This window comes from Ictalurus punctatus, chromosome 1 (assembly GCF_001660625.3).
Source record: "Ictalurus punctatus breed USDA103 chromosome 1, Coco_2.0, whole genome shotgun sequence".
NCBI classification, from domain to species: domain Eukaryota; kingdom Metazoa; phylum Chordata; class Actinopteri; order Siluriformes; family Ictaluridae; genus Ictalurus; species Ictalurus punctatus.
This window is the reverse complement of record NC_030416.2, coordinates 1,418,218-1,430,563: the sequence shown is the minus strand read 5'-3', so window position 1 is coordinate 1,430,563 and position 12,346 is coordinate 1,418,218. Positions and strand designations below refer to the sequence as shown.

The 12,346-nt window shown below is 42.0% G+C and overlaps 1 protein-coding gene across 1 annotated transcript; it reads left to right on the top strand.

Moving 5' to 3' along the window:
- The first annotated feature begins 2,006 nt into the window (after positions 1-2,006).
- irx4a (iroquois homeobox 4a) lies at positions 2,007-9,687 on the top strand. The gene is made up of 5 exons (XM_017463856.3): positions 2,007-2,133; positions 4,064-4,330; positions 6,284-6,393; positions 7,002-7,324; positions 8,200-9,687. Exons 1-5 carry the CDS (start codon positions 2,026-2,028, stop codon positions 8,820-8,822), a joined length of 1,431 nt encoding a protein of 476 aa, XP_017319345.1. The 5' UTR covers positions 2,007-2,025; the 3' UTR covers positions 8,823-9,687.
- Positions 9,688-12,346: the final 2,659 nt, after the last annotated feature.

The following is a 12,346-nucleotide window of genomic DNA, read 5'->3' as shown; positions in this document are numbered from 1 at the left end:
GTACAGATGGAAATACACTGAATGTTTCTCTTCAATCCTTTTTTTTAATTATATTTTATACCATATCTATATGATATATAGCCATACACAAGTCCAAAAAAAAAAAAAAAAAAAAAGACTGCTTAATGGTTTCCACATCAGCAGCACGAACGAGTAGAGTTTATTACAGCGAGAGCGTGTGTATATCATAAAATATAAGTGTTAGACGTGTATTTGTTCAATGCACAATTCCTGGACATATTTATGTAGAAATAAAGAAAGAAATGTGTATGGATTAAACATATGTTCCTGGATAGAAAATACATAGAAATATATCAATATCAAATATGGATTTGAGTTATTGTTCACATCGGTCACGCCTTTACATGTTTAATAATAATAATAATAATAATAATAATAATAATAATAATAATATTGTTATTGCACTTTATTCATTATTTTACAGCACACACTGCGCTATAACACAGAACACAGTGGATGGAAGATATATAACTATCATGTGTATAGACGTGTGTCGCAGCACGGAAACCACGTGACGCGCCAATTAAACGCATTTGACCCCCGTGTCTATTACCGGGTCACGCTGCTAATTTAATTTAGATCCATGAGGATTCTAACCCCCCCCCCCCCCCCCCCCCCCCCCCCCCCCCTCTCTCTCACACACACACACACACACACACTCACACACCTGATAAAAGTCGAAGTCAATTTGAGGACGCGCTCGTAACGCAACGCGCAACTGTAAATGAAAGCAATTACGGAACGTGTGTGTGTGTGTGTGTGTGTGTGTGTGTGTGTGTGATGGTCTCGAGATAGTCATCCATCACCCTCCATCGAGCTGTCACTGCAGGGCACATCCATCTCACCGGGGGGGAGGGGGGGGGGGTTCTAGTGGTGTGTGTGTGTGTGTGTGTGTGTGTGCTTGTGACGAGTACATCATCATTAATTTGACCGGGACCCCCGGGGGCCCCCTGGATTCACGCGCACACGCACTGCACAGACGTGCCCCCGCGCGCGCGCTTTAGCATACAGTTACTATATTCTACATGCTGAAGAAGACTGTACGTTCCGGTGCGCGTGCACAAACCTTTCGAACAAGTCGCTCTAAACTTACAAGAAACTCCCAGCAGGACATCTGAAGAAAATCTGCATCGACAAGTGTTCAATAAATCAATAAATAAGTATAACAAATCAATCAGTGAAGGAGTCGGGTGCGTGACTCGTGCGTGACGCGTGCGTGACCCGTGCGTCAAACGCGTGAGAGTATTCGCGAGCATCCATATCCGCATTCCTGCTGTTATATTTACAGAACGTTTACAGACTTTCCTCGGATCCTCTAATTAATTCCCACTTTCTAATTTCGCCAGAGATATTACTGGTGCCAGGTACAATTAATATTTGAGAGAGGAGGAGGAGGAAAAAATGGATAAAAGCGCAATTACAAGTGCACGAGATTTAACTCACATTTCACTCCTCCCTCTCTCTCTCTCTCTCTCTCTCTCTCTCTCAGGGTTTTTTATCTTCAGGAAGAAATTGCATATTAAAGTTACAGTCTGCTTTTTTTTTTTTTTTTTTTTTTTTTGAGCGCCCCTTTTTTGCTTCTGACGTCAGAGTCCGCTGGCGTTTAAAACAAACCCGCAGCAAGGTTGACGTGTTTTATGCTACTGTTTATTATTATTGTTATTGTTATTATTAGTGGTAGTAGCAGTGGTTGTAACAGTAGTAGTAGGCTAATATTACTATAACTACTTAGATCAACAAAAACATCTAAATTAATGTAATGTAGCTCTGGCACGCGCTCATTAATAATAGTGGAATGGAATTGGTGCTAATTATGACTTGATTAGCATGGTGCATGTTTTTTAGTTGTTGCAAAAAAAAAACAAAAAAACAACCCTAACACACAAAGAAGAAGAAGAAGAAGAAGAGGAAGCCAATGCAACATGCTATCGCTCTTCTTCCTCCTCTTCTTATTCTTCCTCTTCTTCTTCTTCGCCCTATAAGCGTCCAGAGGTCCACTAGTGCATGCATGCTGGTGCAGAGCTGCACCGCTCTCCACTCATTCCTGCAGCCAGGGGATCATCTGCGATGTCCTACCCACAGCTCGGATATCCCTACTCCTCTGCTCCACAGGTAAGACACACACTCGCACACACTCGCACGCACACACACACATACACACACCTCACACACATACACACACCTCTCACACGTGCGACTTTCCGATTGCATGCCAGATTATCGGTTTAAACGTGCACGCATGTATTTCATGCCGAGATTGATATATTGTTCAGACGCAGGCGTGTTGTGTTGTGTTGTGAAGCGGGGTTTGCACGTGCCTGTAATAACCGGATATTCCCCGACACGTGCGTGCTTATCGCTTTGGCACATCTGTACGCGCGTGCTGCTCTCCGCGCTGGATGTCGGAGAACAGCTGTTGTGTTGTGGGATGGTTTTGTGTTGTTGTTGTTGTTGTTGTTGTTGTTTTTTTGTGGCACTGCTCCATCATCGTGTGTCTTTTTGGAACGTGAAGAACACTGACCAAAACTGCAGAATCCTCTGTCCAGTGGCTTGTTTCTGTGGTGTTCTGTAAATGCATGACGGTTCCACCAGGTACCTTTTTAATTCAAAGTCGGAACAAAAATAAACAAACAAACAAACTTCCAGGAATCTTTTTTTTTTGTGTGTGTGTGTGTGTGTGTGCTCATAAATTTTCTTTAGAAACATGGACACACACAACAAAAAAAAAATGCATAAAGGTCCCACTGAGTACCTTTATGACTTTGTTTTTGCCTTTGGAGATTAAAAGTACAGGTTCTTTGGGAAATATTCAAGACTTAAGAACCTGTGAGTGAAAACACCTGGAGGCACAAACCCATAAAACATCTTAAGTTTTGTATTTATAAACTGTCTTTAAATGCATAGAAACGAGAGGGAGAGAGAAAGCTTGTGTCATTTTTGTTGTTCTCTAAATACATGAAGGTTTCTCTAGTTCCACTAAAGGTACCTACTGGGACCGTTAATGTATTTAGAGAAACACACACACACACACACACACACACACACGGGCAAAAACACATGAGGGGAAAAAAAAACCCCAAAATGAAAAACTGCTGTTTGTTTAGTGCAATGTTGCGGTTCTCTGAATGCGTGAAGGTTCCAGTAGGTACCTTTTTTTTTAGAGGTTTGATTAAAAGTATGCTTTAGGAAATCTTCCCGAAGAAAACTGCATGAAGATTTCTGAAAAGCATCAAATCAAAAGAAGCCGTAAAAAAAAGATCCTGCAGGAACTTGTAGTCTCTACCATGGAGAGGGCAAATAATAATAATAATAATAATAATAATAATAATAATAATAATAATAATAAAGCAGCTGTATGTTTCTTGCCATTTTTGTGTTTCTCAAAAAAAAAAAAAAAAAAAAAAAACAACTACTAACTAATGCTCCGCTAGAGAGCTTTGGAGGTTTTTTGTTCGTTTGTTTGTAATTAAAATAAAGCTTAATTAATGCTCAGTTTCCCTCCAATCTATAAGAATATATATATATATATATATATATATATATATATATATATATATATATACATTCCTGAAGATTATGATTTTATGCCTCCAAAATGTCTCCATGAAAAGGTTCTTAAATTATGAATATTTCATAAAACCTGGTTTTAATTATTCTATAAAAAATTATATATATATATATATATATATATATATATATATATATATATATATATATATATATATATATATTTTTTTTTTTTTTTTTTAAACATCCAGGTTTGGAAATGAAGAAATGATTGAAGAGCTTTTGCTCGAGGTATTTTGTTTGCAGTTCAGAGAACTTTTAATAAATCTCTTTTTAATAAAACCGTAGATAATAAAACCTTAATTATCAGGATTTGTAATGCACAGCACACACACCTGTCTGTCTGTCTGTCTGTCTGTCTGTCTGTCTGTCTGTCTGTCTGTGCATGCTTTCGTAGATTTATTTCTGTACTGACTGATGATGATGATGATGATGATGATGATGATGATGATGATGATTTCTGTCCTTCCTCCAGTTCCTCATGCCCACCAACTCTCTGACGTCGTGCTGCGAGTCGCGTGCGCGCTCCGTGTCCGAGTCTGGCTCGTGCGCCCCGGCCCCGCCGCCCCCTCCTCCTCCTCCTCCCCCGCCCCAGGCTCCGGTTTACTGCCCCGTGTACGAGAGCAGGCTGCTGGCCACCGCGCGCCACGAGCTCGGCGTCTACAGCAACCCGTACGCCAGCGGACAGGGCTACGGGAATTACGTCACGTACGGCACCGAGGCCTCTGCGTTTTACTCTCTGGTGAGGAAAAAAAAAAATCCTCCTTTTTTTTTTTTCTTGTTTTTTTGTTGTTGTTGTTGTTGTTTCATTAATGTCACATCTTCTCACAATTCCACGCCTTAGACGTGGAGATAACTCTGACAGAAGCGCGCCTGGGCGCAAGTGAATAACGACAGTGTGACGTCACAGTAAGACTTCGAACTGACACGTTTTTTTTTTATCCCCCTACAGCTACGTCAAAGCTCGTAAAAACGGAATATTATAGTAGGACGCATTTCATACAGTCGTGTCTGAAGGGTGTGAGAAATAGTTTATATTTTGTTTGTAGTAATAGCTCGCAGAGTGACGGTCAGTGTATGATGATGCTCGAAATCTGCATGTATACACTGGAAAGAATCTGAACGTTGCTAGTTAAAGATATATTCATAAAAATACATATAAATACTTTTTCCTTCGGCTGAACCAGTAACATGTAATCATATATATATATATATATATATATATATATAATTGCATATATGACGCGTATAACTGGACTTTTTAAGGGAACCGAAAATACGTGATCATATACGGATTAGTATACGAAGTCGGCGTAAGTTAATTAGATATCAAGGGCCGCGTGATCTACTCCACACGTACGGAGGCCCAGACGTCGACATCGTCAAAAAGGGCAGACGCACGCCTCCCACTTCCTCACACCGCTATAATCACACGGCACGTGACGCTCTGCAGCTCGGGCTCGCTTCCTATATCTTTAATCGTATATGGGGTGTAGAGCGTAAAGTACACGGCGCGGTCAGTTTCCGTCGAATCGGTCGCTGTCATGGGAACGTTCTAGATCCGTCAACGGTGACCGTTGCCGTGCTTCTCAGAGTGACGCAGATTTGATGAGATATCAAATATGTACAAGTATATCATATATATATATACACACACACTACCGGTCAAAAGTTTAGACACTCATTCTTTATTCATTTTTTTATTTTACTACATTTTAGAATAATAATAATAATAATAATAATAATAATAAAGTCATCAAAAGTCTACAATAACACAAATGGAACTTTGGGAATTATGTAATAAATCAGAATAATTTACTATTTTAGCATCTTCAAAGTAGACACCCTTTTTTTTTTCTTTTTTTCTTTTTGGTCTAGAATGTTCCAGAAATGTACTCTTGGTGTTTTCTCCCCCGATTTCTTGAGGAGATGCTCTTTAAACAGGATTAAAGGAGCTCCCACCGACGCCGGACTCTTATCGGCTGCTTTCCGGAACACTTCGCTCCGAGTCGTCCGTTTAAATAAAGTATTTTCGTGTCATCTCGAATGAAAGAAACGAGCACGTCGGGACGGTTATATTCCGGTCTGCGACACCGATTTCACACATTTAATCAGATCGAAAGGTCTTTAAGTTCACGAGAAACATTTCAGTCGAGTGTCCACAAACTTTTGACTATTAGTGTGCGCTGGTAATAAGATACCGGTGTATTCTTTTGTGCATGTTTTTAAACATATATATGTATGTATTGTGTATGTATTGTGTATGTGTGTGTGTGTGTGTGTGTGTGTGTGTGTATAGATTTTTTTTCTTCCCTCCTCACAGTTAATGAATATGATGTTAGCGTCGCTATATTAAATTCATATTTATTATGATGTGTATTTGTTTATTACTGTATGTCGCACTAATGTGTATGTTTTTTACACGGAGGCGCTAACGTTCACTTTCTCAGAGGGCTTTGGGAAATCGGTGAACACACACACACACACACACACACACACACACACACACACACACACATCTTCCGTTTTCTTAAAGGTATAATCATATTTTGAAAGCATAAAAATAGATTTTTGCTCCCAGCAGAATTCATTTGTTAAATAAACTGCATTCTGTGTATTGAGTACATTCTCGATGATGATGATGATGATGATGATGATTTTGTGTGTGTGTGTGTGTGTGTGATCGTGATCGCAGGGTGCCTTCGACGCGAAAGACAGCGCGGCTTCTGCGAGCATCACCCAGGCTGCTGCTGCTGCTGCTTACTACCCCTACGATCCCACTCTGGGGCAGTACCAATACGACAGGTGCTGAACATTTTACCCCGCCTCTCCATTAGCGCTCCGCTCGTTTGCTAACGCGCTAATCAATCTCTGTCGGAAGCCCTGCCGCGTATCGATCAGACGATTAGCCGCATATCAGATTTCGAACGATTAGCCGGGCGTGACATTTCAGAGACGCAGAGCAAGGAAAGGAAGCTAGCGATGACGGATCTGACGAATCCTGCGCGAAAGTACAAACCGCGACATTTCTTTGAAGAGACGCGCTAATAAATACGCGCTCGCACGTGAGAACGTTTAGCTAGTAAGGAGAGACGTCGCTAGCGACGTAGCGTGCGCGTGTATTTTGTTTAGGAACGCCGTTCGTCTGAAATGCTCTCTGCAGTCAATCAAACAATTTTTACACTCGCTTTATCTTCATATCGGAGCCTAAACGCCGTCCCAGAGCTTTTAACCCACATAAAAGAAAGTGCAGGACTCGAGAAAACAGCAGGCCATGTTTATTTTATGACGCTCCACCCGAGGGGCTTTTGTTTTAACATGACCGATTGCGCTGAGAGGGGGTGGGGGGGTGAATAAATAAATAAATAAATAAATAAATAAATAAATAACGTGATATTTCTCCTGCGCTGTAGATATGGCTCGATGGACGGAGGCACGCGGAGGAAGAACGCCACACGCGAGACCACCAGCACGCTGAAGGCCTGGCTGCAGGAGCACCGCAAGAACCCGTACCCCACCAAGGGCGAGAAGATCATGCTGGCCATCATCACCAAGATGACGCTCACGCAGGTGTCCACGTGGTTCGCCAACGCCAGGCGGAGACTCAAGAAGGAGAACAAGATGACGTGGGCGCCGAGGAACAAGGGCTCGGACGAGAAGAGATGCGGCGTCGGAGACGACGACGACGACGACGGCTCGCAGGAGGAGCCGATCAAAAGCGACGCCAACGACGACGGTTAGCTTCCTGTTTACGTTCGAAGCTTTCCCGTGAATCCGCATTGATTCCAGCACGGCTGCTTGGGTCACTTTCATGAGCGAGGAGTTTCGCATGCGTTCATCGTGTACACGATTAACGCCGTTATAGTAAAACGTTTAGTAATTAATATTGAATCTTTTCCTACAACGGCAACGGCACAAAGTCTTCTATTCTTCCTGTGCGACAGGGATTCTCTGACGATTCCGAATTTTAATTGGTAGATTTAATTGTCATAAATATCTGAATATCGGTTTAAAATGACGTAAAATTGCGCCTAGCTATAAGCTAGCTATCTTAACTAGTAGTACTTTACTTAAAAGTATTGTCACCTTTTGCGAGACTCCTAAAGTGTAGCGCGTCGGATTTTCGAAGGCAGAGGGAAGACTTTTCAGGAACCCGTTAGGAATCTGGAACAATTCGTGACGTCGAACGAGTTAATTGCGATAAAGTTTCAGTCGGTGGAGTAAACAGTACAGTCGTACCGTAAAATTCCGTGATCCTAGCGTAACTCTTCTAGTTTGCGTTTCCGCACTTTTTTTGCTAGCGTAACATTTCCACTGTGGTTGAGATCGCTAGATTATCGTGTGGTTTTTTGGGGGGGGCGGGTTTTTTGGAATCAAGTTGTATTAAAGGCTTTCCGTTACCCGTCGTTATTTTACTGCTACCTTTCTTGGTCTAGAGTTTACGTTGGGAGTTAAAAGTGACTGAAAGTCATGGACAAATAAGCGAGGACCTTTGGGGAAATACTCTACTGTCTCAGCGTGACAAGAAACAAACGGAAAACCAAAAAAAACCTCGAAATGTCTTCGACGACTCTTTGACGCAAATGCTTATTTTTCTTATTGTCTTATCAGAGAGCCGAAGTCGAGACGATAAGGACCTCCAGCTGAGCGACCTGGACGACTTCGACACCATCGAGTCGGAGAGCTCCGAGTGCGACATGAAGCATCAGTTCCATGTCAACGCGCACATGAACACGCTACCTGAGCACCTCAAAGAGACGTCCCTAAAGCTACCCCCGCTTGAAGGGGACGCTTTAAAGTTACCGTCAATTAGAACCTCGTTGGAAAGAGACACCGATTTGCCCAAAAGCTGCCTGAAAACTCCGAGCCGAAACTGCGAGCACAATCCCAACGGGAATACCAAAATCTGTTTCCAGCAAGACCACCAAACTCTCGATAGCAAGCCTCGGATTTGGTCGTTGGCCCAAACCGCCACCTCGCTAAATCCGACCGAGTATTCGTCATGCATGCTTCGATGTCAGCCAGCGATCGCCGGGTCATCCTCGCCGCCCGTTAAAGTCCCGGAGAAGCAGCAGGACTCGCCGGTCACCACGTTGAGGCACTGGATGGACGGCGTTTTCCACGATCCCTTATTCAAACACAGCACTTTGGACCAAGCGCACAACAGCAACATGGCCGTTTCCTGGAGCACAACCAAAGGCTCGATCCTGGACAGCGGCGCCCAGCGCGATTAAAACCGCTCACGTGACTCCGACCAAAAACAAAACAAAACACGTGAACAAAAATCCACATCGTTTGTATAGAAATCTCTGTGGAATACGCTGCTGGGACAGTCTCACGAGACCGTGATTGGACGAAAGACGTCGGACATTTTTAAGGCCTATATTTGCTCTGTCGTGTCGGACGTTTTTTTTTTTTTGTTTGTTTGTTTGTTTTTTTTTAAACGATTTGCTCGATTGATTATGTGGAATCGTATGTATTAACTGTTCTGACACTTCGATTCAAATTTCCCAAGATGGGATTTGTTTACTATATTTATTATATTATATTATATATATATATATATATTAGGCATGTGCCAAGATTTTAAACGACTTTTGGGTCACGATAACGATTGAAACGTTTGCGATATTGTCACGCTAGCTAATAAAACTAGCTGCACTTCAGCTACAGTGTTTCAGATCATTTCTACTTTTGGCATAGCATATGTTTTTGCGTTTTTAAAAACGATCGAACGAACGGTATTAAAAAACGATCGAACATGTTAAAAACCATCACGCGTACGAACTTTGAAAAAAATTTTTACGCAAATACGATACCTATACACGAGCTAATTCCGAAAACATGATCCAAATGATGGATTATTGGCACATGTCTTATATATACGTAGTACATAAACACATATATAAACAGATCAGTTTTGGGAAGTAATATATAAATATATATATGTTCAACGCACGTTGCAATTATGTAAATATACGACAAAATGTTTACATTTTGGGGGAAAAAAAAAAATACGTTTACAGTTTGCATTTGTTTTGGGGGTTTTTTTCTTCCGCATGCATACATTTGTTTGGTCGTCTTTATTGGAACATTCTTTGAAAAGCTCATTAATGATGTCACTGTTGGAAAAAAAGAAAAGTTAAAAAAAAAAAAAAAAAAAAAAAAAAATTGCACAAAAATAAAATACACAAGTTTCTTTACGTTTGTTTAAGGATTGTTCGAATCTGTTCACTGTAATAAATAGTCGATTTCGGATTCACGTCTGCACGTGCAGTGTATTCTGGTGAGGGGGAGGGAGGGGTGAGGGATTTGGAAAATCCCTAAAGTCGAAACGTGTCAATTTTTTAAAAAAGAATTCCTTCCATTCTTCCAATTCTAAGAAGGAAATCGCGTTCATAGGAATAAACCTTCACGCCAGGTTATCCGAGGATTTTACGACACGCCCCCGATGTCACCTGCAACGTCGTCTTAACTGCTGGTGGCTTCACGCTAGCTCTTTTGTTTTCTTTTTTTTGTTGTTGTTTTTTTTTTTTTTAACTCTCACGTTTCTTTCTTACGTTTTATACGCGATTCTACAGGAAGTGGCGGGAGTTGAAAAGCGCTGAGAGATGGCAAACGTTTTATTCATTAAACTCTCCGGTCAGTGTGTGGCCGAGGAAAAACAAAGATGGACGACGGAGTGCTGGTGTCGAACGAGCCGTTAGTCGAATATTCCACTGTAGATGTAGCTAAAAAAAATAACACTTTATCGGTAGCTGTCGCACAAGCAGGTCAAATTCTCTCCACGTTCTGTCTCTGACGCTCCAGGGAAGACGAACGACCTCGTCGTCGCCAATCGAGACAGCCAGCACGAGTGTTATGCCTAATGCTGTTTCAGGAAAAACAAAACTAAAAGAAACCAAGTGTGAATGAAGCCTTAGAGTACTAACCGTTAAGCCTAGGTTTTCTGACGACGCTAACTCAGCTAGCCAAAGTTCCCACAGGAAGTTAGCTAGCTAAGATGTCCTGATAAAATTCAAAACAGACGCGCGTTTCCGGTCTTTTTTTTTTCTTCTTCTTTCTTTTTTTCAAGAACTCGATGAAGCTGTTTTATCTTCCTCTCGAGCCTTGCGTTCTTTAACATTGGAAACAACAATGAGAAAAAACGTAACATTTCAGCCGTGCGTCGATTAGCTAGTCTGGAAACGCGTATTGTGCGAATCCAGCGCTGCAAGTGTGTTCATTCAACACGGTGAACTTCAGACGCCCCCTCGGTGCGCTTTACAATCGCAGTCAATCACAGTGCATTGTGTGTGTGTGTGTGTGTGTTGAAGAGACGATGAGGACGAGCCTCATTAACCCGCCCCATAACCGCGGGGTAATTGGGACGCAGCCCGTCATCTCTCCTATCGATCGCTCGGCTTCTCCTGATAATATTATCGAAACATCAAATCCTCCTCGCTGTCAAAGTCAAAGGGCTCTAGTTTTCCCCGTCAACCCCTTAATATACTGCCTACAGTGATCATTCCGAGTGTTGTTTTTTTTTTTTTTTTCCTTTTTCTTTTCCTCGCTGACACTAAACCCTCCGTTTCTAGGGGCTTCACCGGGCCACGTCCCGAACTGAAAAGGGCAAGAGGAGGGGAATTAGTTCTTTCGAGATAAAAAGGGCAGAAAAGGCGGCGCAGGACTTGACAGCGATGGGAAAAGTGTGCTTCCCCGGGGAGCGGGTCTGCCGAGAGACGCCGGCGTAATGAATTTTAATGCCAGAAAAAAGCCCCAAAACGATTGAGACCTTCTCGCGTGTGATCCCTGCGGACAAGGGATGTGTCCCGTCTGATAGAAAAGATACTCGTTGGCGAAACATCGTAGATCAGGTAGCGATAGAGGCGTTTTCTCGTCCGGAACTGATGCTATCTTTTAGGGTAAGGGCAGAAAAATGAAAAAGGATCCAGCTGCAGAGATCTCTCGAAATCTGAGATATCTGGAGAGTTGTTTCACTCTCGAGCCCCGCTTAGCCTCAGAAATGGTCCCGCTGATGAGTAGGCATTTGCTGAAAGTGTGTGTAAATGTGTAAAGTTTGGGGTGTGTGTTGAGTTCTAGTGAAATAATTCACGACGTTTATTATTTTCCTTTAACTGATTTATTCCTCTTGTACTACAACAATTTGGTGTAAAAAAAAAAAAAAAAAAAATGGCAATAAAACAACAACAAGAAAAAAAAAAAACGCAGCTTGTCATGTTACCGGGGGAAACCAAACACACCAAAAGCGTGAACTATTCCGTCCTGAAGATGTGAGAAAACTTAGTTACAGCTTTACCTCTGACACTGGAGACTCCTTCCATCAATGTTAAATTGATCAGAAAACTTCACCATGTCGAAGGTGCTTTAAAATGAGCGTATGAGCTGTTACTATGGAAACGATCGCGCACGATAAACGACGCCTTCTGCCCAATCAGAATCGGAAGACAAGCGTAACGAAATGCGTGAAACAACATCTCCACGGATGATAAGATCGGACGGAAGACGGTTTTCTGTGAGTTTCAACACTCGCCCTTTAGTTGTAGTAATTTACGCCCTGTTTTTTCGCTTTTACATGGAAACGTTAATGTGGACACGTGAAAAACAAACGCATGTCCGGTACAAAGCTGGTACTTTGTCGTTGTCGTTGTTGTTGTTTCACATTTTCTGCATGTTTTTTTCCTTTACGAAAAAAAAACTTCGAACGCAAATCATTATCAGAGTTTATCCATGTGTTTTTGCTAAATACCGTAACGAT